The sequence below is a fragment of the Alosa sapidissima genome, chromosome 7 (genome assembly GCF_018492685.1).
Source record: "Alosa sapidissima isolate fAloSap1 chromosome 7, fAloSap1.pri, whole genome shotgun sequence".
NCBI classification, from domain to species: Eukaryota; Metazoa; Chordata; class Actinopteri; order Clupeiformes; family Clupeidae; genus Alosa; species Alosa sapidissima.
The window spans coordinates 27,945,624-27,971,732 of record NC_055963.1 but is presented as its reverse complement, the minus strand read 5'-3'; the positions used below and the strand labels follow the sequence as shown (position 1 = coordinate 27,971,732).

At 44.3% G+C, this 26,109-nt stretch overlaps 3 protein-coding genes across 4 annotated transcripts; 2 read left to right on the top strand and 1 right to left on the bottom strand.

The window, feature by feature from the left end:
* The first annotated feature begins 255 nt into the window (after positions 1-255).
* On the top strand, positions 256-2,945 carry micos10 (mitochondrial contact site and cristae organizing system subunit 10). The gene is made up of 4 exons (XM_042098154.1): positions 256-433; positions 1,978-2,025; positions 2,216-2,325; positions 2,426-2,945. The coding sequence occupies exons 1-4, from the start codon at positions 370-372 to the stop codon at positions 2,432-2,434; spliced, it is 231 nt and encodes a 76-aa protein (XP_041954088.1). The 5' UTR covers positions 256-369; the 3' UTR covers positions 2,435-2,945.
* A 1,401-nt stretch (positions 2,946-4,346) lies between these two features.
* Positions 4,347-14,370, top strand: htr6 (5-hydroxytryptamine (serotonin) receptor 6). The gene is made up of 3 exons (XM_042097410.1): positions 4,347-5,799; positions 6,478-6,612; positions 13,999-14,370. Exons 1-3 carry the CDS (start codon positions 4,852-4,854, stop codon positions 14,368-14,370), a joined length of 1,455 nt encoding a protein of 484 aa, XP_041953344.1. The 5' UTR covers positions 4,347-4,851.
* Positions 14,371-14,946: 576 nt separating this feature from the next.
* On the bottom strand, positions 14,947-25,883 carry tmco4 (transmembrane and coiled-coil domains 4). 2 transcript variants are annotated; one of them, XM_042097407.1, is made up of 14 exons: positions 25,728-25,882; positions 24,952-25,102; positions 24,600-24,774; positions 24,359-24,386; positions 24,100-24,229; positions 23,375-23,472; positions 22,848-22,991; positions 22,435-22,554; positions 21,215-21,379; positions 20,762-20,898; positions 19,540-19,624; positions 19,136-19,253; positions 18,901-19,018; positions 14,947-15,930 (listed from the first exon to the last, which is right to left on the bottom strand). In XM_042097407.1, the coding sequence occupies exons 1-14, from the start codon at positions 25,771-25,773 to the stop codon at positions 15,208-15,210; spliced, it is 2,238 nt and encodes a 745-aa protein (XP_041953341.1). In that variant the 5' UTR covers positions 25,774-25,882; the 3' UTR covers positions 14,947-15,207. The 2 variants fall into 2 exon arrangements, with proteins under 2 accessions (XP_041953341.1, XP_041953342.1); XM_042097408.1 differs by lacking the exons at positions 14,947-15,930; positions 18,901-19,018; positions 19,136-19,253; positions 19,540-19,624 and adding an exon at positions 20,403-20,544 and having other exon boundaries at positions 25,728-25,883.
* Between the last annotated feature and the right edge of the window lie 226 nt (positions 25,884-26,109).

Genomic DNA, 26,109 nt, shown 5'->3' with positions numbered 1-26,109 from the left:
GTTCAGAAAATTATATCAGTTCAGAAATAATGACCCCCGACTTGATTGGCTATCTAAGATGGTGAAATCAATCTAGATACCTCATGCAGCCTATATTCTCCTGTAAAAAGTTAGATGGCAAGATGGCACAAAAAGGAATTCCCAGATATTCTGACATGCTTAAATTGAACTCCAATTTCAATGTAGTTCTAGGCTGCAACATAAATATATTAAATGCTGCCTGCCACTGCTGTTATTGGCTTCCCAAACGGCAGGTGGCAGCAATCTATCGGTGTTATTTCCATCATTTCTTCGGAGAAATACAATGATGATAAAACCTTGGTTGGCTAAACTGGGATAGAGCTACTCCCTTTAGGCAGTGTTGCAAATATGTCTGAAAAAGAACTTGGACAAAAGTGGGATCGCTGTCTCGCCGACTGTGCTGCTAAGATTGGTAAGAGCTGCATCGATTATTTTCTGAAGTTATCGGCATCTGATTACAATTCGCGTCAAAACAGTGATGTGAGCTGGCAGGTAACTGTTAGCAATTTAGCCCATCTAGCCTCTAAGGGCACTCAGTTGAGGTCATGCATAGTCATATCAGGCGGTACTGTATAAGTACTGTATAATTGGTTTACGATAAGTTGACGGTACAGTTATATTACGATGGATTGTTTGTGTGTAACTAAATTCAAGATTCGTCAGACTAATGTCGGTTTGGCACCAAATCCATTTACCATACAACTAGTAGTTCTCTCCTGATCAAAGCTGTCATGTTCTAAAGATTTAGATGACATGAACATGACATTTATCAGTTGATATGGAACAAATAATATGCTAGTGATGGTTACTAGTCATAACATCAGGCAGATATGAATAGAAGAGACACTTGCATTACTTTTTATTTTTTGTTTAATCCATCATTTAACCAAAAAACGATGCTGAAAGAAGTGTTGAGATGCAGTTGTCTCCTGGTTGACACCTGTGTGTGTGCGCCCAAGAGGAATAAAACTTTGATTAAGCTTAATCATTTAAGACTCTGCTAACAGAGGAGCTAAATACTGAAGAAGACTGGTTTGAAACATATAGGTGGAGCCAGCAATAGTTAGGGTAAACTCAATAAGCAAACAAATCCAGTCCGTCCAGCTGCATTAGCTGCAACAGATTAGTTGAGAACCATATCATTGATTGGGGTTATTCTATGCTACTTTGCTTATGATGAGTCATGTCTCTGGGCAGTATACTATTGACAGAATTTGCCTGAATATTAGAATGTCATGAAGTAGGCTAGTCTGGATCAGTTGTACCATTAGTACATTTGATCACAAATGTCCTCATTTATGTTATCATCTACTAATGAACTACCAAATTATTGCCAGGCTCATACGTCAAAATTAAGCAGTAAACAGAAATCCAGGCTGGAAATCCTTTTCCTATAAGTTAGTGGTATTCAACCAGTGTGCCGTCAGGCATAGTGAGGTATGAGAATGAACACCCCTGTTATAGCCTACAGTATAATAATGTGTGTGGAATAACATTACTTTATAATCAGTAACCATAAGTCAGTGTGCCATGCCTTGGTGTTTTGGTTTGCTCTTTGGTGTGCCTTAGCCCTAACAAGGTTGAGAATCTCTGCTATAAGTCCTTGCCTGATTAAAAATGCGAAATGTTGTTGAAACATTGATTTTGAATGAATGGTGAAAGAGAAAGAGGAGTGTGCAACTATTTTCTCCTTACTGAAATGGTCCTGGCCAGCACTTCTATTTGGGTGTGTGCACGTTCCTTCACTGTGTTAGTTTTACTATGATGACCAGCTTGTTGTACATTGTCCCTAATTTGAATTTTACATTTAGGCTGTGTAGGTCTCCTTATGATTAGCACTAGTTGACTTCAATACAGTTTGCACCATAGATTGCACCATATACCGGTAACCATGGTTGCAGTCACACGTCTTTCTAAAAATGTGCTTAAACATGTTCCTTTTTTTTCTCCTTGTAGGAGCTGGTCTTGGTTTAGGAATCGTCTTTTCAGTTGTTTTCTTCAAACGTAAGTTACGCCCTACAGTTTCCCATTTAAGAAATGTTCTGGCAGTTATGACTAATGCAGTACCCTGCAACTCCCAAATGTAAAGCATGTACAGTATATCTCTTGCCAGATAATATTATAGGTCGCTATATCATACTATTTATAATTTTCTATCATATTAAACAAATTAACTGCAAATAAATTCCTTCAGGTCGCACATGGCCAATTGCATTTGGCACAGGAGCTGGCCTTGGCATGTCCTATTCAAACTGCCAGAATGACTTGAGATCACACTATCTCCTTTACAACACCATTCCGAAGGTTGGTGGTATGAAATTGCTTTGATAGTGACTAAAATGACTTTCTCTGTCATTAAATGATAACATTAATTCTTTTATTTTGGTCTTGTCTGTTTCTACAGAAGCAGTAGCAGTTGTTCCTCAAGGCGGTCTGCTATGTAATTTGTTTTTTGATCTCAGAGGCTAATTGTCATGCTGTGTACTGATCTGCCGTTCAACCCCTCCATGTGCCTGAGCAAGACAGACATTGTTTATTTAATACAATGATTTTTTTTCTTCTGAAAAACACAAGGACCACTGGACATATGCAATGTTATTTAGGTCAGAAATGTAACCAAAACGATGAACATATTGCCTGCTATGGTTCCAGTTTTACCTGCCAATAACATCATAACAGCTTGACCAGCTGTGAATGCTATTTTCTTTCTTCATTTGACGATACATTGAGTGAGAACTTTGAGTATGTGTGTGTGTCTGTTTGCATAATTGTACGACTATATTAAGTAATTCCAATTATTCCATCCTATCGTCCTGCACTAGAAGAGATGTTGAAGCTCTACACACTCCTCCATTGAATCTGTGGGGAAAGGAGGGATCTAGAATGCTATAATGTTTGTAAATAAAGGCTCTATTTCTCTCAAAGGATGTGGTCTTGTTCTGTTGCCTTAACTAAATGAATGACTACTCAGATGGATTTCACCAATGAATTTATTTTGATGTTCTCAGTTCTTACTTTGACGCATTGTAACCCTATTGAAGCCGGCATATGTAATAGTTAAACATGAAAGAGACCAATTAAAATGTATATCCTAGTCTGTCTGTGTTGGAATGGCAGTTGTTTTGGAGTGCTGGGTTGCTTTTGATTAAATCAAACCCATGATGGATGATGCAATCTGGTTGTTCTAAGATTAATGCATTGATGCATTTTCTCACCTTCATAAAGACCATTCAGATAATGTTAAATTAATTAAAAGTTAATTAAGATGTTTTCTTTCATCTTTGCCTCATAGCCAAAGGAATTTATATTATGTGATACATTTTTTAAAAAGATCTAAGCCTATCCCAGATGGTTTGTCATGAAATTGATTGTATTTTTAGATTATTTCTTATATGACCAGTTTGTTTTTGTGAGAGACACAGGTCGAAGTAAACATCTGAGGATTATTAAGAAGTTCAACTAAAACAGATGTGTACATATAAATGAAATTCCCAAAGTTAGTGCACACACCTTTCAAAACACAATATAACTTGCTCTTTTAAGTATAATGGTGTTACATTACTGCTGCAATCACAACACAAAGCTAACTAGTGATCAGTTGTGCACAACGTTTGCAGTTTTATTTTGAATGGCTTCATTTTCTGACCCCTTTAGGAGACATGTTGGCTTAGGTCCACACTGAAGTGAATGAATGTTTTATCGTACAAATTGACAGCAGCCGTGTACCAAAAAAAGCTCTCTTCTTGTAATGAAGAATTTGCATTGTTAGTGAATCCTCATCTCAATCCTCTCCCAAGTATGCATTAAGAGGTGGATGCTCAGACACGCTCCAAGCCCAAAAGCAGGGCACTGATCTTCCAGGCACCCTGAAGTGGCAGACACAGGGATTAGGGGGCCAGAGCGGTTACCAGGAAAGCCACATGAACGCAAGCCACCCATACCTGTAGAGCACTTGTAGGCAGAGGCACAGATCACAATTAGCAGCATAAAATGGCATGTTCTCTCAGTATCGGCTCAGCAGAACATCTTAGCTTTGCACATTTGCGTACACATTTTGAAGTGATAGGAAAGGGGAAGAAAATGCAAATGCACACAAACACACACTCACACCAAGCAGCCACCCACAGAATCACACTGCTTAAATTACCCGTTGGGTTGCAAAATTAAAAATTACTTGATTCTTTCCCACTTGTTTCCATTCAGCCTACTTCTCCCTCCCTCCTTCCCTCCCCTTCTCCTTGTCTTTCTCTCTCTCTTTCCCTTTTCATTCTCCCTCTCCCTCCCTCTTTCATTCTCTCCCTCGCCCTCACTTACTGTAGCCCACCTCTCTCGGTTGCCCTCCCTCAGTGAGTGTCATCGTGACACGCTGCTTTGAAATACACTGACAGACACCGAATTGCTCACACTGGTGCTAAGCCACGATGAAGCCTGACTACTGACAGGGAAGAGCTCCAATCTTTCTGACTGGGAGCAGAGCACTGGAGAGACAGACAGTGATGCACTCGCAGCTCCATCCTTGCAAAAAAAACGGGGGAAAGAGACAGGATTACCAAAGCGTTGCCTCACTCTTGCTTTTTAGGAGTGTACCTTCCAACCTGTACAAGGACCTATGAGATGACTCATTTTACCTCAACTCCTTGAAGTAAGCCTGCCAGTTCCCTGGGGACCAAAAAAACAATTGTTAGTTAAAAAAAAAAAAAGAATTTGTCTGCCCTTTTCTAGTGAGTATTTTTTGCGACAGGAGAAGACATCCTTTTAAGAAAAGACAGGATGCAATAAAGCCTTGGTGAGAGAAGACAGGGGGAAACAGGCAGGCTTGTGTCTAATGATATGAGTGCCTCCACACTGCCTCGAGTCGAGGCAGCCTCAGGAGCAATCGGCAACCCTTACGGCAACTTCAACGACAACGCAGTGGCCGGCGGTGGCGGCAGTGGGGACTGGAGCATCAGTGGCAGCGGGCCATGGCTGCTGGCCGTCATGCTCTCCCTCATCATCCTCATGACGGCGTGCGGCAACATCCTCCTGATTGCGTTGGTCTTTGCACACCGTTCGCTGCGCTGCACCTCCAACTGCTTCCTGGTGTCCCTGTTCCTCTCCGACCTGATGGTGGCGCTAGTGGTGATGCCGCCGGCCATGCTGAACGTGCTGTGCGGGGCCTGGGTTCTCTGGGTAGACTTCTGCCCCGTGTGGCTCTGCTTCGACGTCATGTGCTGCAGCGCGTCCATCCTCAACCTGTGCGTCATCAGCCTGGACCGCTATTTGCTCATCATTTCGCCGCTGCGTTACAAGCAGCGGATGACGCCACCGCGCGCGCTCCTGCTGGTGGGCGGTGCCTGGGGGCTGGCCGCCCTCACTTCCTTCCTGCCCATCCGGATGGACTGGCACAGCTTGGGCCGCGGGGAGGGCGACCAGAGTGCGGCGCCAGGAATTGGCGCCATAAACGGGAGCTACCCGGACCCGCACTATCCGCCCTCGTATTTCCAGCACCTTCCGTCGTCTGGGGGTGTTGCAGTGCAGTGCCGGCTGCGGGTGACGCTTCCCTTCGCCCTGGTGGCCACGTGTCTCACCTTCTTCCTTCCCTCCACAGCCATCTGCTTCACCTACTGCCGCATCCTGCTGGCGGCACGGAGGCAAGCCCGCCGCGTGGCGGCTCTCACACACCCCGCCTATCCCCAGCACTCCCCGGGGGAGCCATCGCGACCAGCTTCCCCTGGGCACGCCGTCGCGGACGGGGACGACTACAGCCACCCAGACCCACCTGCCTCGCGCCACGCACCGGTGAGCACTGCCTATGGGGAGGTGGGAAGTAGGGAGAGAGGGGGCATGGTGAAGAAAGGCAAAAAGGACAGGTGCAAGAGAAGGAGAAAGAAAAGAAAATGTGAAAGAGTTTATGTGCGCCTTCTTGCCTGACTGTCTTGCACTTGAGTTTGGCCTTGCCTTTATGCTTTCAATTATCTTCACAAGATCCACAGCAGAGTCACAGAGATCACCTCATGAAAAATACAACTGTCCTTCAACTGGTGAATAAAGGCAGGAAAGTATACAGCCAGAAGTGAAAAAGCTTCTAACATAAATCTGTTTTGAATAAAAACACATTTCTGAGGTCACATGCAAAGAGAGTACAGGCAGCCAGGGCCATTTAATTGAAGGGGAAAAAAGTAAAAATAAAAATATGTTCATCCTTTATGCAGTGTTAGAGAGAGATTAGTGGTGGAGAAGATTAAGATCTTTTGGGATGGAGGGAGCACGATGGCAGTCATTGAGGACAGAAGAGAGACCTTGTAATGTATTACTCTACCAATAAATAATCATGGCCAGCTGGTGGGGTAGGGTACAGGGTGGGATGTTGGATATATGGTTCTGAGATGAATACAGCCCCGCCGTGGCACTGAATCCCCCTCTCTGTCTCATTCTTTCCTTCTTTTCCCTCTCGCTCTCTCTCTCTCTGGGTCCCAGCTGTCGGTGAATAGCGAGCGCAGGCTGGCACACCGGCAGGGCAGGAGGGCATTAAAGGCCAGCCTGACTCTAGGAGTCCTGCTGGGGCTTTTCTTTAGCACCTGGCTGCCTTTTTTCATCACCAACATGGCCCAGGTAAGTGGCTGGCTTTAAGGCAACAAGGTGGAAGAATGTATTTTTGCCCCCCTGAGTGTCAACATTCATCACTATTTAGCAGTTCACAGTTCGTCAAAAAAAGACGAAAAAGGTCATGATCCTACCCGATCAACATTACATAGTGCAATATCAAGCATTCCAGACGAACATTTAAAATGTCAGACACCATGTGTAACACCAAAATTAGTTTGAAATTGTTATTTTAAGGTCAAAGAACTGCATTGTGCTGCTTTTACATGTCTAAACACACACAGACGAGCTGCATGACAAAAACGGCTGCGCTCCTTTAAAGAGAGTAGTTTTGCCTCGGCAGAAAATATCTTGAGATGTCTCAACCATGCTTGGTGTTTACTGCTTGTGTGATGTGCTGATCCATCAGGTGTGCGTGTATTGGTCCCTCATCATTTCTGTGAGGCTGTTTCCTATGTTGTGGCATGAGAAAGGAAACACAAAATCTGGTAATCCCGGATTACGAGGATGACCTTCATCTCGTCTTGTTAGCGTCTGTTTGTTTCTTCATTAGTACGTGCAAAGTGACCCAAACGGGGACGAATAAGCATTAGGCATGAATAGGCAGCTATTAGATTCTATAATTACACCCACCCCCTCCAGTTTTCAACGATCCAGTCATATCAGCTTCCATCTGCGTCCCCCACTCTCTCTCTCTCCTCTCCCACAAGATGAATCTCTCCACCCATCCTTCACAGTCAATGTGCTGTGTGAACGGCACATACACCCCCCCACCTCCTTTTCTGTGTTGCAGTCCGTACTTCCTTCCCTCATCATTCTCCTTCTATCCCTGCTGTGAGCACATAGTAGGGGGGCCTATGTGTCTAATTTGGGGGCCTGTGGGATTCGCATGTTAATTTTTGGAGAGTATTATATCTTTGTTGGTGTTTTGTCCATAAACCTCACATTGCTGGTATTATAGCATAGGGTTTGGTGTCAAAAAGCAAAGATATTCTACAAGGTAGTGTGCAAAAGTGAGCCACATAAACAATACAACATTACAAAACATTTTTAGGCTGATGATTGATCTCTTTAACAAGAAATTGTGCCTAAAATTCTCGAAATTGTCCGCTTAAAAAATAATACTTCAATATCCATACTATCAATTCATACCTATTGCTGTGCTTGAGTGTAGGCCTAGCCTGCTCTGTCAGTTCTTGTCTACACCCATTCAGAGCACAAAGTGCAGAGATCTCTGTTAAATCAAATTTAATAAACTTTTACATAGTATCAGCTGAAGTCTGTAAGGCCTTCCGTAGCCTATGTAAGTGTGAAGAAAAGAAAGGGTAAAGGATCAGATAGACAAACAGACAGGTGTGTGTGTGTGTGTGTGTGTGTGTGTGTGTGTGTGTGTGTGTAAGAGAGAGAAAGAGAAAGAGAGATACCAGCATGGACGGATTATGAACTTTCAGGCCCCTGGGCCCAGATGTATTAAGGGCCCCCCACTAATTGTTGTGGGGGACATTTTTTTTTAATTTATTTGATGTGATTTCCTGTATTCTGGTGCATTTTGGGGATGGCCAATACTTTAGTTCAATCAGATTCATAGCCTATGTGTTGATATGATGTGTTGATATTGAGGCAATGATTCCATGCAATGGCTTGGGCCCCCTGACTCCTTGGGCCCCTGGGCTTGGGCCCGGTAGGCCCGTGCAGTAATCCATCCCTGACTACCAGTGACAGTTGGCTGATGATAGCTGGCAGTGATAGAATTTAGAATATCGAATAACCTGAAGCACATAGTGCTCTGTTCTTCATGGTTGGTGATATTAGTGACCTTCTAGACTCCTACATTTGAGCAAGCACATTTTCATAGTTCATGGTGGCACATATTAGGTTATATTCTGAGGTGCGTCTTTCTGTTAGTCAGGTGATGGCACACATATTCTAAAAGAAACAGATTTTGGGCTATGTATCCAGTGGCAGATATGTGTAGACTGGTGAATGACCCATCACTAGAGACATATACCAAATTTCTTGTTTTTGTCCATGAGAGAGTATGGAGATGGGGATCACAGATCAGCCAACGATTACATTGTTACAGTGCAGTTATTTTACAACAGAACAAAGCAGTTTGGCACAGGAACTGCTACAAATCCACCTGTAACAGTGATCATCTACAGCATGCTAATATTCGCTACTAGAAATCATGTGAAGCAGGCAGGACTCAGTGTCTTCAGAAAAGACGTGATAGACCATCTTCTGAACCTGCAGCAACACCTGCAACTGCATCAAGTCCATCTAGAGGGACTTTGTACACTTGTTCAGCAGCAGCTGCTGCCAGCATAGATTGAAGTGCTTCTTCTGTCAGAAGCAGACAAAAGAGTGTCTTCATGAGGTGTCCTCTCAATCCAGGCAACCAACCAAGAACTATAAGTAATATTTTGAAGTCAATGACTTAACAGGTAGCCAGTGTAAAGATGCTAGGATGGGGGAAATATGTTCATATTTTTTTGTGTGTGAGCAGCTGCACATGAATAAGCTGTAAGCTCTTTAGACAGGTATTATTACAGCCAGCATAATAGCATTGCAATAGCATTGCAATAGTCTATCCTTGAGATGACAAAACATTAATTTCTCAGCGTCTGGTAAGAATAATGACTTCCTTATCTTTGAAATGTTCCTTAAATGGTAAAATTAAGTTTTGGTGATCTGTTTTATGTGATTACTGCTACAGTGTTAATCCGGCCCTGCCCCCAACGAACGCAACTTTCCACCTCTGAGACAGCTTAAAATAAGTCTAGAGGACTCCTAACTCACTGACCTTACTGTAGGCTGCGCAAACCACAGGCCTTTTTTTTTGGGCAAGCCTGCATTCGAGGCAGGCCTTCTGTTGAAGAATTTTATATAAATCCTGCGCTAACAGTAATCCTCCAACCCCCCCCCCCCCCCCCCCCCCTTACCACAGCTGTGGATAGTGTGGCATGCTCACGCTTTGTCTCCTTCTTGCAAACTAGGCCTATAGCCCAACCATTTACGTCTTCAAAAAATAACAACTTGCCAGATATGCCTTCATATCTTTGGGCTTCATTCAGCATTTTGTTCTTCCACTGAAAATGACTCTTCTATATTTGCTGCCTGCTGCATCCTTTCTGTTTGTATTGATTAGAAAAGGTTTGGCGTCTTGAGTTAATGCATTAAACATTGTTTGCTGGTAACCAGCCACAAATAGCCTACAGATTCTTGCGTGCATACATTCTCTATTCTCTCCAAAATGTGCCCGTTCTATAGGCTGGCCAAGTGAGTAATTCTGCGGCATAAAGCAGATGTATTTGTTTATTGTACAGAAAAATAAAAATAACCTGTCAAGCAGTCAATTGACTACATTGCAGTCAATAAGTAGGGCAAATTACGAAACCAAAACGTGGGTCATAGTTGTCTAAGCCTCTGCTGTGAGGACAAAGCCATGAACAAAGACGCATTGATATCTACAATAGAGGTTTTTTTTGGCGAAACAAGCTCACAGCCGAATGAGTCATAGCACTGAAGGGAGAGGCAACTGGCATGTGATCTCCCCACGGGCCAATGGATGTACAAGTTTTCCCCTGTGCCTACGATATTTAATCCAGTGTTTTGTCAAGTTGCAAAATGCTATTTGTTTAAACAAATTTTTATGATAGTATGAAGTACTTTTTGTATAGGGTACTATCTTAATTGTTTTATACTCAATACTTGACCAATGGCTATTGCATCTGTCTATTGAAAGTGAGAATGTGGCATGTGATCTACTGTGTAGGCTTCATAAAATAAAATAAACAGATGGCTAATGGCCTACATGGGGTGCGTTTCCCGTACTATGGAGGTTAGCTTTTTACTAACAGGATGCATCGTTCAACTAACCAACATGTAAGTTACGACTGTTTCCCAAAACTGTCGTACTTAAATAGTACTGTAAGTTTGGACCATGATAGTTTCCAAACTTCAGTAGTCTGGACTAAGGTGGTTAATGACGTTTAGTAGCACGTGAACGGGCACTTGCACATACTTCTGTGGCGCATTGCGTTAAGGCCGGCAGATGACAGCCGCCATTGCACAGCAGTTACCAGTCCCCTGTCCAAGAGTTCGAATCTGGGTTAAGAGTTTGACAACAATATTGACATCGTTGTTTACCTAAGTTTATCTTTTGTGCAGATCATATTATCAAAATCAGAATCCGCCCTCTTGGCTTATTGGTTTGCGTAAACTAACAAGGACCCCCCCCCAATGAAAATCAAAGGCTATATTCTCAGCTGACTCGTCAAAAAGTGCGCACCACCTTATTATTATCTGCAGGTGTGTGACTTTTACTTACGTGCACATGGCTGCAAATTGACTTTTAATTTATGTATTTTCTGCCTGGGGCATTTTAAAATATGGATGTATGGTGGTTAGAAGTGTAAATATCAATTAGAAACCTAAATATATTTATAATTATTAATTTGCAAACAAATAACTGGCGTCAGTGACGTCTTTGACATGAAGATCCCTGGAACCAAAGATTGTTAAGGCGGAGCAAGATATTTCATCAGGAGCCACTTCCGGGAACCCGGATCGCACGAGGGGGGGTCAAAATCCCCCTTTATGCAGAGCAGAGGCAGCGACTGCTCCATTGAAGTCTATGGGCATAGCTCAGAATTTTACCACATATGCTAAGGTCTTGGTTCTATAGAGTTAAGAATGTGAATTTGGGGCACGTTTTCATGATCCTCAAACCCTTCTGAACATTTCAGGTACATTTTTAGCATTTTTGAGCATTCCAGTCTGGAGAAAATCGACTTTATATCAGGTGTGCGCCGGTTATTTATGCCGCTGCTGTTGGCCGGTTGCAACGTACGCTCATCAATACGTCATCGACACGCCTCTTTATGCAGACAGGATTCGATCCCCATTTCGCGCCCATAGACATGAACTACAACGAAGTATCTTGCTCCGCCTTAACAATCTTTGCTGGAACTATGCTTCTACTAGCATTCTACCACAGGTCGAGAGGTGTAGTTGTAACCATAGACATAATATACATAGACGCCGCATCGACCGCTGCTCCCTACTAGCGCTGACGAGATTTGGAGCCGCCATCTTGGACCGGTCATCCACTCCACTCAGTGTAATCTGTTTGGCCAGTGCAATGAGCTGTCAGCACACTTAATTAATCATATCTCACTGAATACCGAACAGATTTTCACGCGTTTTTTTTTGCTGCAAAGGTCATACATGTAGCTATGATACAGGCCACATTGTTCGAAAATACAAAATACAACCAATAGTACGGTAATGTTAAATCTTACTTGTGAAAAGTAAATCCCCCCGAGTATGGTCCACCGATTTGAGCAGGAACATGCTGCACAGTGCTGTCATCTTGTGTTTTCTGCTGCAACGCAATGAGGAGTATGACAGGTCCAAGATGGCGGCCGCATTTCTTGTTTCCAGCAGCCAATGCGGCGTCTATGTATATTATGTCTATGGTTGTAACTACACAACTTTACGATAGTGGTTGCGAACGTTCGTTGCTACTATGGTTTTGGGAAACACTAACGTAGTGTAACGATGCATTGGACTAGGTCTATGTAAGTTCCAAATATTAATGTAATTCTGCGACATAAAGCAGATGTATTTGTTTATTGTACAGAAAAATAAAAATGACATGTCAAGCAGTCAATTGACTACATTGCAGTCAAGAAGTAGGGCAAATCAATTTACGAAACCAAAACGTGGGTCATAGTTGTCTAAGCCTCTATAGCGTAGCCTGTTAAAAACGTTGCAGAAGCCTACCCAAGGCTACAGATTAATTCTGAACAGTTATTTCTCTACTGGCTCAATTATCACACCACTGTTTTGATTTGCGTAGTTGCTTAACACTGACAATAATGTAGACAGCAAATTTCGATTTCGATTTTCGTTACCAGTAGTCAAGCCTTAAGCCATACCCAAGTAGCCTAAATCGAGGTAAATCGAGCTTTTTCAGAAGGGGCGGCAGGCAGAGCGATGTACAGTGGCTGAAAGTGGTAAAGCTTCACGCAGCTTCACGCCTTAATGCGCGACTGAAGTGGCCATTTGAAAGCGATGCCCACTGTAGGTCCTGGTCAATTATAACTCCCAGGTTTTTAACACTTGTGGATGTGGTCAGTGGAAGATCCACTATATGTAGCCTGTTTTGTGGATAGGATATCCCTAATCTTTTTGGAACCTAATGACTTCTGTTTTATCTGAGTTCAAAAGCAGGAAATTATTCGTCATCCATGTCTTTATATCTCTTATACATGTGTCAAGTTTGGCTTTCATCAGGTTTTATGGAGAGGTATAGTTATGTATCATCTGCTAAACAACAGGGGCCCCAGTACTGAGCCTTGAGGCACTTATAATCTGGATAGATGGTTTATTATGGACCTGTACAAATTGTTGATGGTTAGGAAGGTATGATCTAAACCAAGCGAGTGCGGAGTCTTTGATGCCTATCAAATTTTCAAGCCTAAGTAGTATGTCATGGCCTATGGTGTCAAAGGCAGCGCTGAGGTCCAGGAGGACCAGTATCAATACAAGGCTAGGTTTTTTGAGGGAGGGCTTAATAACAGATTAAACAACTTAAACAACTGCGGTAGCTACATGCCCTGATAGAATTATTTATAATCTAGAACAAAACATTATCCAAGAAGGGGAGACCAGTCTTAAGAAGGTGAGTAGCCTACAAATAGGGTTTAGTAGACTAGTTGTAGATTTTGATGAGGAAATTGTGGAGGTGAGATCTAATATGTTGTGTATATGTAAATGAATTGTATGAAAATGTATGTTGTTTGAGGTCTCATCTGTGATTTTGCTATCTTTCAGAAATGGAGTATGTGTATTTGGTGAAACTGATTGGTTATTGATCTTATCTCTAATTGTTTGACATACAATCATAATACTGACATACAATCATCACTGTTGAATCATCAATCATCAAAAAATCAATCATCACTGTTGAAAATAAGAAAATAACTGTTTTGTGAACTTTATTCAACATAGCCAGTGATTAAGGTGAAATTTATGGTGTTAATTATAGTAAAATATACAATTTCACAAAAAATAGCGTTAAAACAGGTAAAAAAATGGAGACATACTTTTTCTCCATGTTCAATAGGACAGAAAGACAGTCCAACCACTCTCCAAAAATTAACATTTCAATCCCACAGAAACCACATAGGCCCCCTGACTAACATTACTTTCTCGCATTTGTCCTCATGCTTTGTGTCCTGTTGCTTTGTGTTCATATGCGTTTGTGTGCGTTTGTGTATGTGCATTTAAAAATACATCTCAAGGCCCCATAGTCTTGACCTATCCCACTCCTCCTCCCCATCACTTACCTATTGTCCCATCCTGCTCTCCATTCTCCTCTTCCCTCAGGCTGTGTGCGAGTGCGTCCCCGCCACCCTCTTTGACGCCATCACCTGGCTGGGCTACTGCAACAGCACCATGAACCCCATCATCTACCCTCTGTTCATGCGCGACTTCAAGCGCGCCCTGGGCCGTCTGCTGCCCTGCTGCTCGTCCTCGGCCGGACGCGTGCCCCGCCGGCCCTCACCGCCGCTCTCACTCTCGCTGCGCAACTCGGGCGAGCCGCAGCTGCCCTCCGAGCCGGCGTCGCTCAGCTCCGACGAGCCCCTGCAGCCCGAGCCGCCGGCCACCGCCACCGACGCGGTCAACCTGCTGGATGCCGAGCAGGCTCGCATTGAGTTGCCCTTGCTGCTGCCCAATCAGGTCGACGCGCTGGATTGAGGGGAGGGGTTGGGGGATGGATAGAAAGCTAGTGATGTACAGAGAGGTAAAAGGAGTAGAGGACAGAGAGAAGATGAGGTGGCCCTAGCCTCATCTCTTCCCATGACTGACTGGGACTAAGGAGAGTGTGTGTGTGTGTGTGTGTGTGTGTGTGTGGAAGGGGAGGGGGGGGCTAACTGGGAAGTCTGATGGTCGAGAGAAGCTGAGATGGACAGTGGGGTGCGAGGGGGGTTAGTTGGAGGGGTCTGAAGACAAACATAGGGGCTTTGTTTTCCTTTTTTGGGGGGGGATGATGTGGTGAGGTATCCAGTTGCCGTGGCATTATCACACCAAGACACGGGGAGGCAGGGGGGCTAAAAATGGGCTGTTTTTAAAAGACCTGCTGCCTTACTGTCATTAACATAACAACCACATAGCCACACACACACATGCACGCACGCACGTACACACACACACACAAAATAGCACATACTTGTAAACGTATGCACGCACCCACACACACACACACACACACACACACACTCACACCCCACACTCAAGTCAGAGCAGGGAAAATAAACAGGCTGAAACCGGGCAGACAGCACTTACCACTGTGTTCACAAAAGGGCAGCTCAGTTGTGGTTTGACAATCTGTAATTACCACTGGCAGTGTGGTACACTGGTCCTCCTATGGCATACAACTACAACATAATACTGACTGTTCACATTACATGGCAAGGACTTTTGAAATTAAATTGTTGGCTACACATATAGTTAACTTACAGTACAGGTGATGATTTGTTTTTTTACAGAAATAAATTAAATTACTATAAAAACACACCAGGATGTTTCCCTGAACTATTGAATATTGTCATTTGTGTCTCGAGATGTCTTCACTGTGTGATCTGTCATTGGATGATGATAAGAGTGAGTTAGCCCAGTTCCAGCCAATGGGTGTGGGCGTCTGGCAGGTTTGCCATGGGGCATCTGGTCACACAACTTGTGTGGAGTTTGTGTTTGGTCTCCGTCATTGCTGTGCGAGAGTTCAGCGGTCCAGTTGGTGGTGTTCCAGTCCCAAGAGTTCTGTTCAGAGTCCTCCGCAGCCTCCCCTTGACTGGACGAGGTCTCTGCGTCACACGGGGTGTCCTCGTGAATGGCGTCCTCGGTTGGACAAAGTAAAGAGTCATGATCGTCCCTTTCAGCACAGTGCAGGATCTCACCGTCCTGGTCATTGAGGGAGTCCAGCAGGTCGGAGATGTCTGGTATGTCCCAGCCATCCTCGGTCACCTCTGCGGCTTCACTCGGCTCCTCACTGCCTAGCGCTGTCGTCGTTGTCGCGGTCCCCTCCTCATCCTGTTGCTGGTCTGTGGTCGCTGTGCTGCTCGTGCCTTCGCGCATCTCCTCGGGGCCTTGTCCACTTACTGGGTCGGACAGGGCCTCACTTGCACCAGGAACCCCCTGGGTCATGCCCAGGATCAGCGACTGAGACCCTGGCATCCTGCCTGCCCCCTCACGCGTGGGAACCCCTACCGCCACCAAGATGGTCTCCATTTGACGCATGTAGTCCAAGTGACCTTTCACCTGGGATGTAGTAGAACACACAGAAGCAAAAATTACAATAAATCAGTTATACACTGATCACATTTTACATTTCCATTCTTTGCCGTCCTCCAAGTTCTGGGTGCTACAAATCTCTCTTTTTCATAAAATTTAAGCCATTTAAGCCTAACTAAATTGAGCTAAAATTATTGTTACTTACAAACAATCCCACAAAGGAATGTTATCTGTGCATTTCACAGGGAAAGAGCACTCAGTGAGCAGAATTTGTCATCGGGGTACAGATCAAGGTCCCCTGGCCTGGCAATTTTATGAGCCTGTGTTTCCTGCTAATAAAGCCTAATGGAGTCTTTTGTTTATGCTGAGGGAGTCACGTGATCTGTCTCACCATGTGCTGGCCTATGAGCAGGATGGAGTGTCCAAGCGGGGGCGTGCGAAACGCAGCTGAGAGCAGCTGTGCTGTGAACGGCAGCGGTCTTTAATTTTATCTTCCCCAAAAACGTGTAGTTTCGTGTACTGGTAGCGAATGAACTGCTTGTTTGTGTGTGTGTGTGTGTGTGTGTGTGTGCGCGTGTGTGTATGTGCAACACAGAGAGACGTTAAGAATCATATAAACTGTGAAAATGCCAAAAGTCTGGGATGACTGGACTATGGGGCTATATCAGGCATAGCTGAAGTCATATTAGTATGCAGCGCATGTCTGCAGTTGCCAGCGCAGAGGCACTTCACTTAGTCATGCCATTCACTAGATAACATTTGAATTACCCCTCATAGATGCACGAATACAATGCAAAAGCTTTCACCTATAGAAAAAAAACAAGGACACGAAGCAGGGCTATTGTAGCGTACACTTGCACTAACATTTGCCTTGCAACATCAGGTACTGAAAGAATTCACAAATGCTGAGAAGGTTTCCTGTGACAAACCAGAAATTAGTCATTTCTATATTTCATGAGTTGATTCAATCATCAACCAGATCTGTCACAGGCTCAGATAGAGAGGATGATGTGAAGATGCATTATTGAAAATATTGCTTAATTCTACAATCCTGTTCCAAAAACAGGGACACTGTAAATAAAAGCAGAATCTGCAAATCTCATATGCCCATATTTACTTATAAAACGACTTGGACAGCATATCAAATTGTGAAACTGACAAATTTGACTATTTCATGAAAAATATAAGCTCATTTTGAATTTGGTGCCAGCAACATGTTAAAACACAACAAAAGGCAAAAATATATCAAAACAGAACAAAAGGCTTGGAAATTAGATTAACTGGCACCATAATTTGATATGAAAAGAGCCTCACAGACAGACAGAGCCTCTCAGAAGTAAACATACGCAGGTATTCATCACTCCGTATAATCCTGTGGGCAAATAATGCAACAATATAAGAATAATGCTCTTCAATGTGACAATGCAAATAATTTGGGAATTTCATCTAGTGTGGTGTAGCCAGCCAGTCTGGTACAGTAGTGGGACGTGACTATGGGCACTGTCAATATCTTGTACAACAGAAGCGATGGCAAAATCTAAACGTCTAGCTTCTCTAGTGACAGCCTTTTTGTTGTAAACAAACTCAACCGAAGTGCGCTCAGGTGAGGGGAATGACTAGGCGGTCTAGACAAGTAGACAATGCGACTCATTCTTCGTCATTCAATAATGAGGCAACAAGCTGTCTGTTTTGTGCAAGGACCAAAGAAAAAACTGAAGCGCCCTTACCACCCTTTAAAATGTTTAAAATGTTTCAAATTCTTATTGCTAAACACACCATCTTGACATAGTTTGAGACAGACAAAAATACTAAAGCCTGGCCGGTCTTCTGTCTGACTCACATCAACATTATCCCATGCATTAAAGGACTACCACATTTCACCGCTTGACTCAATGAAAAGCATATTGGCTACCGAACATGGACATCATCATAGATTACTTGAGTCAGGTTGACAATGAAGAAAACATTAAGCATATGCGTGGTTTCTGACAGAAATGACGTTTTGTGCCAACATGTGGGGCACAACCACAGGCAGTCTTTTTGCTGAACGGAGGTGCATATCCCTTTCTTTAATTAATTATAGCACATGTTCCACCTTAATCATAGTCTATCACTGCAAGGGCATGCCAAATGTTTTTTTCTTCCTTTCAAACTGTATGGCGTCACACACAGAGAGACAGCAGACACTGATACCGTTAACACAAAACTGAATTAAGAACGCACTTGCCACAGAGATGTTTTCAACTGCTGTTTTTTTAAGATTCAGGTTAATATTTAGCTTCAAATCTTATTTTTAGCTCTTAAAAAATGAGGTCTGGACCTCATAGCTGGCTATGAGCCTGCCAACGTGCATATGCATGGATTTCCTTGTCAGCTTAATCAAAAACTCAAAAATAGGCTACGAAGGAAGCCAAGATGAAATGTTGATGAAAAAAGGCATGTGTGGCGTGAGATACTGAGACATTTGTCGACTGCGAGAGTTGGCAACCTTGGTGACACTGTAGCCATCGAGCTTAGCCACAAATCACTATTGGGTTAAGGCAATAGTCGTCCAACTAAGTCATGAAATTGGTACATGACAATATCAAATAAAATGGCCATTACAATATGAATCACATACGATTAAGCTGTACACTGCTGTACTCTGTGTATGACAATACGTGTGCGCATTGTTAAAAAATCTGACCCCAAATTGAAAACAAAATCGATACAATGCAAGGCATGACATGACCTGTCCCTCCCTTCCTCGGACATGATGCCACTTTTGCGTGAGAAAACGGACTCTGCCAGAGACCAGGCCATTACTGTTGGGCTTGGAGCGCTTGCTGAGGCCATCACTCTTGCATGGTTCATGTTTCAGAGACCCAGCATCCGCTCACTAAATGATACAATCAAGAAGACAGCAAAACAACACCAACGGCACAACCATTTATCACGTGTCTGGGAGATCCAAATCGAGAGTCCCGTGGCCTGTGCCTCGCTGGCTCGCTCACTCACCACGGACGACAGGTCCACGTTGATGATACGCGGATCGCTCAGGCTAATGGGCTGCAGGCCGGCCACCGACAGCTGGACAGATGAGCTCCGGTAGAGAAATCCAAGAAGCCAATCTCCCCTGCCGAGAAGAAATCAGACTGAGGAGATAGACAACCTGAGCTCCCACAATGCACCACCACTTCCATCTCACATTCTCTCTCTCTCTCTCTCTTCATTTCCCATCCCCCTCTCTCACCTGCAGTATCCGTTCACAATCTTCCCCGCCACTACCCTGGACAGCTGCTGCCACGCCTTGTCCGATCCGTCCACAGGAGCCCCCAGCAGTACCACGTCCTCCACAACACCTTCACTTCCTGTGGGATTAAGACACACTTTTATTCCCACTCTCTTCCTCACTCACGAAAAGGTTAGGCCCTCATTTGCAGCCCACATAGTGTGCACAGAGAGTGAGAGACAGTGAGTAAGGCAGAAAGAGAGAGAAAGAGAGAGAGAGAGAGCGCGAGAGAGAGAAAGAGAGAGGAAAGGATGGAGGGAGAGAGGGAGAGAGAGGTTTGGACGTGAAAAAATAATTGTCTTTCTCTCTAATTCGTCTTTTGTTCTTTGACATAATTTTCTTTATGTGAGCCAGCACATACGCACCTTGGTCGTTGGCCAGCTCTTGTAAACAAAAGTAGATGACTCTGGCACCTAAGCTGAATCCAATCAGGCTGACGGGCCGCTTCCCCTTGATGGAGAGAAGGCAATGGAAATAAATAGGGAAGCCATTTTAAAAGACTTCAGTCATTAAGAGCACACACATGCTCTACAAGCCACAGTGAATGCTCATATTAGAATGATTATCCATCATAATTATTCATTAAGAACAGTGGGAAGCCATGTATGCAGCTCAAACAACTAAACCCATGAATGCACAGCAGGAAGAAGAAAGGCATGTGAGAACTTTAGCGTTTGGATCGTGACACTTTTTTTCCTCCTTCTCTGTCACTTCGGCTCTTATTCCCGCAGTGATAAAACAGTTGTTAGTCCCTGCAGATCACACTGACAGGGCTTTTATTGGACTCGGCGGCACATCAGAAACATGCACCGGGAGGAAAAACTATTCCAACTACGGGAATGAGTTCAAACAGACAGCGTGGAAGCCTGAATCCACCACATTTATTCTGCCACTGGTGACTAACTGTAGGCTGAATTGCCCTCTGAACTTCAGCACGGTTTGCCAGCAGCAGCAGCTAAGCTTGTGGGTGGTGGGTGCCGTGACAAAGTGTGGTGAAAAGTGTTATGTTACACAGTTACATTTGTGCTGAACGGCAGGAGTGGGGTGAAGGCTGCCATGCAGCATTTGTGAAAGACTTGGCAGTTTTGAGGGAGTGTTAGGGGCTGGAGTGAGACAGTCTGGGCATTTGTTGGCCTTGCCCACCACCCACCACCCTTAACACCCCCCCCCCCTCCCTCTCTCCTCTTCCTCCAGGCCCATCCCCAACCCAAACGTATCACAGGGTAAGTCTGTGTCCTTGCTGGCTGCTCAGAGAAGTCCTGAGGGGAATCAGAATAGGCCGTGTGACCTCCCACATGCTACGCTCCCATGACAACCATCATAACTTAACAGGAGCGAGGGGAAAAAATGAAGAAGAGGAAGGCTGTCTCCTGAGGAGATGAAAGAGACGTGAGTGCGTCCGCATCAGCCTCGTTTGGTGCAGAAGCCATGGTGTGACAGCAGAATGTTAAAGAGGGAGGAAGAAAAAACAGACAGAGTAGCTGAACAGAGTGAGTGACAAAAAAATAAATGAATAAAAAATAAATAAATCTATTCACTAAAGGTGGGTATTCAAGAGTGTTGTTATTGGAGTGCACCGTGGTTTACCTGCTGCCTGCTCCGAAGCACCTGGGCCAGGTGTTTGCCCACCTCGGCTGAGCGACTCAAACACACACTCCAAGGGTTGTCAATCACGCTCGCCACAGCCAGCAGCGACGCAGGCCATGTCAGCGCAGTCATTATTCCTAAACCCACAAACACAGACACACACACACACGCACGCACATGCGCACACACAACCAGACAGGAGATAAAAACCGACAGGATATCACTCAGCCAGCACCTACAAGGTCTGGAGACAAAAGGAGCACAGCGCACCAGGATGAGATGTTCCGCCACGTTATGAGAAAAGGTAAAAATCAAGGTGACGCCTCAAGTGCCGGCACCCGAGGCAGTCGCCCTGCCTGCCACCGTTACATAATTGCCATTTTTTCACCACACTCGCTTTCCCTCGCTTCCATGACAACCCTTTCGAGGCACTATGTCGGCTGCAAAGCCCACCTGACAGTATGGTGTATTTGAGAGCCTCCTGCGCCACGATGCTGACCAGGCCATCTACGATGGTGTCCAGCGCCGAGCCCAGGTCCCGCAGGAAACGAGACTCCCAGGCCAGGCAGTACTGCTCCCCACAAGCCCCCAGGTTGGACCAAGGGGCCTGGAATGAACCTGGGAACACACCGATATTGATATTGATCAGAAACATTATTTATAAATAACAAAAATATGTATTAATTCATTTTATTTGCATTTTATTTTATTATATTTGCATTTATTGTTAGAGAAATTTCACTGGAGAAAAATCTCCATTTAAAGTATTAGCAAAGCTGTGATTTCAAGGATGGCTATGGCATTGGTGAATGTAGAGACTCAAAAAGAGTGCATATTTATTAAAGAACCCCTATGCAACAATTTTAGCAAAAATGACTTAATTATGCAGGTTGAGAGTCGTTCTGATGGTTCTACAACACTTTTTGGGTCGTTTGGTGGGTGCTTCGTCTCCCCTTAGTGCTTTTCTGCGGAAAAACTGAATATGCAACTTTCTGGTTGCGGTCCGAACACATCCAGATGTAACTCAGCGAAAGTATCCAATCGCGCCTCAAAAATGTAGTCAGATTCAGGTTCAGTTGTAGTCAGAGTTTCTAAGAAGACTGCAAAATGGACTCCGACTTGGCTTTGTTGCTGTTGAAATTGTAAGTAGCCTACCCTTGGGTGAACTTTGTTTTTGTAATGTGATTTGATAGTCTCTTGAACAATGTGTTTGCTCGACCGTTTTATTGTGAGCCCTGTATGTGTTTAGCTTGGTTTCTTGATTTCTAGCTCGCTAGCTAGTGGGGGTTTAGCGTAGCAATCACTTGCTACCGAAGCTGCAGGGGGAGCCATGTTGTGAAAAATGCGAGCCCAAATCAGGCGAAAACCCAGAAACAGACCTGCATAGGGCTTCTTTAAGCTAAGAGCCTCTGTTAAAATGTCTGTGAATATACCTAACGCACCATTAAAAACTGTACAAGCACTGCTACCACCTCACAGGCATCTGTGCTGCTGTTTAGGTTAACCTTCAAAAATAAGGCTTCCACACTTGAAGCAATTTATGCACCTGGGTGTCCTTGCCCAGATGGGGACGTGCGAGTGCCTCTGCCTCTCATGAATACTCTATGCTAATTAGCTGCCATGTAAACATCTGCCCGTCCCGACCGGCGGGGGTTCATCAGGCGGACACTCACTGTATTTGCCGCTGCACAGCCAGCCAGTCACAGCCACAGTCAGGTGGAGGTGCTTCCCCTGACTCAGCGGCAGGAACTCAAACTCCTCGATGGCGCCGACACGCTTGTTCATTTTGTAGCCTAAACATAACAAAAATATTAACAACAACAACATCATCATCATCATCACCATCAGCAAAACACATTGGACACATAAAAAGGCTGTAAGACTGACCATGTTTTTAAACTGACAGAGGAGGGAAGATGTATGGAGAGACGAAGACTGATAGAGTAACCTAGAGAAATATAGTGAGAGGTGAAGTGTCTCTAAGAGGCTGGGCTCTGAGTCCGCTGAGTAGGCTTCATGGGGAAATGGGCGAGGAAAGATGAAAGGAGAAGAGAGGGAAGAAGGGACCCGTCTTTGTTGAGCTTACCGGTAAGTCCTGCACCTGCTGCGCCAAACAGGGACGCCATGATGGCGATGCCCGTGGCTGAGCCCAGCGCTGCCGCCCCGCCAGCGCCCAACACGGCGCCTGCACCTGCTGCCACTAGGGGCGCCGCCAGTCCACCCGTCACACCTCAAGAACACACACACACACACACACACACACTGTCTTTTAACTTCTTTATCCAGCAAATGCTTTTATCCAACCCAGAAACAACATTGCAAGGTTAAGTACACATGCTAGGCTAAGCACACATTTTCCCTTTAAACAGCCCAGCATCCTTAAACAATCACATATGCACAGAAGCATGTGTAAGAGTTCCAACAATCACACATTACACACACGTGTGTCCAGTGACAGGGCAATGATGTAACCGAAGTATACACAATATGAGCTTTAGCTGAGCTGCTCACAGAATAGAGGTCACGACGCCTGCCTATGGCTGATATGAATCTTTAATCTTAAGTGTGCACTGCAAACAGTAGTGAGACAGTGTGTAGGACTCTAATGCTCACCAATCACAGTGCCCCCGCCAACAGTAGCTAGACCAATCAGCAAGTACCGTCGCAGTTTACGCCCTCTCTCTTTCTTTTGTCGCCTTGAAGATTCTTCCCTGTCAAAAAAAGAAACAGGATTCAAGGGGGGAAGAGAAGAGGAGATGATGAAACGGCTGAACATGCACAAGACGAAGGCTGTCATTAGAAAATAAGACAATCACTTAATTGGGTTTCCAGTAACAAGCCAAGAGGCACACAACAGCCCTAAACCACAATACTTACAGCTGAAGCAAATCCTCATGGAAAGCAACAAAATCACAAACAACCACAATTTAATTCAAATGAAACACCCGAGATTGCACAGCTACAAACATACAGATAAACACATACTGTGTGAGGGTAAATCAATTTGAACAGATATCACAACAATTGCACTCTATCAAAATGCTAATGAGCCATCACCATTCTTGAAAGCACAGTAGGAGTTTCATGTTGTTAGATGTTGAAAAATAAAAATGACACCACACTGGCTATGAGGCACTATAGCAAGCACACATGAAAAGCGCACCAGAGCTGTCTGAGGAGATTACATGTGCTGTCTGAAGGTTGAAAACAACAAACATCATAAAAAAACCCACATATATTGAACCCGAATCCCCACTCTTCTCATAAAAAAACCCCACATATATTGAACCCGAATCCCCTCTCATCACTATTCTGGAGACGTCTCTGCTCTCACTCACTCGCTTTCTTCTCCACTCTCCCGGAGACGTTCTCCTATGGTCTCCTCAAAGTCTTCCAGCTGCTGCGGTAAGACGCGGAGCAGGCAGCTGACGTGGCGGATCAGAACTCGGGCCCTGGCGTCATACAGACCTGAAAGAGAGAGGCAGCAACACGTCAAACAATACTCACCTACCTTCAAAATGCATAACAAATTATTAAAGCCTTTAGAGAGATTATGGACGGCACACTATTTCCATGTTGGCTTCATAATTCGCTTACCATCTTTCACAGAAAACGACACCAGGTCCTGTGGAAGATTGAAGACACCATTGATTCACAATTAAATACAATTCGTACAGGATACAAGTGACTGTAAATGTACATTTAAAACCAGCTGATAAAAAAAATACGTACTTAGTGTATACCACTATTTACAGCCACTTACAATATATGATATAAAATGTATAAATTGAGATCATGCTAATGTGAAAGAGGTCAGAGTTTTGGTAGGCCGGGCCACCTGAGTGATGGGCAAGGCTCCCGTGCTCAGCAGGGGCTCTTCCTGCAGAATGGAGAGGAAGGTGTCGCTCCCCTCGAACCCCAAGCCAGACAGAAAGGCTCCCATGACTGGCATAACAGACTCATCCAGGCCAAGCCATTGCACCAGGCCTTCCAGAAACTGCTCCCGGAAGCTCCTGAGACCACAAAATGCCACACACCAACACCAATATACACCCTCCACTGCAACCCTTTAACCATGCAGCTCAGTCATATCTTTTTTACAAGCCTTACATGGCCATGCAATGCAAGTAGCTCAGGTGAAAAGGGGCTGGGTTACTATGTAAAGTGTAGCAGCCAGCGAGATATTTTACCTCTGATGCGGTCCAGGGAACAACTTGCCCAGGGACACTCCGCACAGACCAGCATATGCAAAGCGCCCAGGTTCACTAAGTTGCCTGCCAACCACCCCATCTGATCCTGAGAGAGGCTGACTGCTATGATTGGGTTCAGCTTCCCCTGAATCTGTCAGAGAAGGTTGACAAATGGCTGTAAGATATTGATGTCCTGCTTTGATTGCAGGACATGTTGTGAGGTTAGGCAATACATTTGAAAACGTCAACAGATAAAGACAGAAAGAGTGTAACAAGTAACTAGCCTAATAGAGGACATGCATGCATAGGCGTGAGAAATTTAAAAAGGCAAGCAGGAGTATGCAAGTACCTCACAACTCTCAAAAAGTAGACTCCTGTTAGGTTAGGTCCGCATATTGACAGTCCATTCACGTGGTGTGGCAACTTATCATTTGGTTTGGTTACACATTAGCTCATTAGTTACATAACTCACTCAACTTTTAATCAAAACGTCCCTGTTTCACCGTTGATGGGTCTGTCTTTGGCCAAAGCCAGAGTGACAGATGGTTTACATTAACATTAACATTATATCTTCAGCTACCGAGCCAAACATGACACAAATAACACACAATTATTCACACGTTTAATAATATCACATATCAAATGTTTAAGAAAAATTGTTGTGAATGATGACACGGAAAACATACGCCAACGTTCCAAATGTGCAAACCACAAGACTGAACGTTCAAGCTTCAATCTTTCGCAACTAGTCATGCCTTATAAAATTGTGACCATACCTGCAATTAATTGTGGATCAGTATCTGTCCTTTTGGGTGAATTCATTTTAAGCGAGCTGGGCCTGTTGATTACATTCACAATTGTTGATGTGTCCCAACATTGCAATAACTAGCCCCTTTGCTAACTGAACTGAACTGTAGCGTCAGCGGGGGAAGTTCATCAGAAACTTCGGCACCCAGCTTCCTCCCCTCGAACTTGAAGCCCCACCCCCTTCTTTGTTGTCATTTGGTAGCCTACGTGGTGCTGCTGTGGTAGACAAGAAAACAGTTTCAGTACATTTTCTGATTCGCCTACTTTGAGCTTTCTTGCGGTGGGTTACTTTATAGGCTACTTTATATATATATATATATATATATATATATATATATATATATATATATA

Coding starts and splice junctions, on each gene's coding strand:
- micos10 (XM_042098154.1), top strand. CDS start 370: ATGTCTGAAAAAGAACTTGGACAAAAGTGGGATCGCTGTCTCGCCGAC. Junction 434..1,977: donor CGACTGTGCTGCTAAGATTG/GTAAGAGCTGCA, acceptor TTCTCCTTGTAG/GAGCTGGTCTTGGTTTAGGA. Junction 2,026..2,215: donor TTCAGTTGTTTTCTTCAAAC/GTAAGTTACGCC, acceptor AAATTCCTTCAG/GTCGCACATGGCCAATTGCA.
- htr6 (XM_042097410.1), top strand. CDS start 4,852: ATGAGTGCCTCCACACTGCCTCGAGTCGAGGCAGCCTCAGGAGCAATC. Junction 5,800..6,477: donor CTGCCTCGCGCCACGCACCG/GTGAGCACTGCC, acceptor TCTGGGTCCCAG/CTGTCGGTGAATAGCGAGCG. Junction 6,613..13,998: donor TCATCACCAACATGGCCCAG/GTAAGTGGCTGG, acceptor CTCTTCCCTCAG/GCTGTGTGCGAGTGCGTCCC.
- tmco4 (XM_042097407.1), bottom strand. CDS start 25,773: ATGAATTCACCCAAAAGGACAGATACTGATCCACAATTAATTGCAG. Junction 24,387..24,599: donor GAGCCTTGCCCATCACTCAG/GTGGCCCGGCCT, acceptor AATCTTCCACAG/GACCTGGTGTCGTTTTCTGT. Junction 19,254..19,539: donor AGAGCTGGCCAACGACCAAG/GTGCGTATGTGC, acceptor TTAATCCCACAG/GAAGTGAAGGTGTTGTGGAG.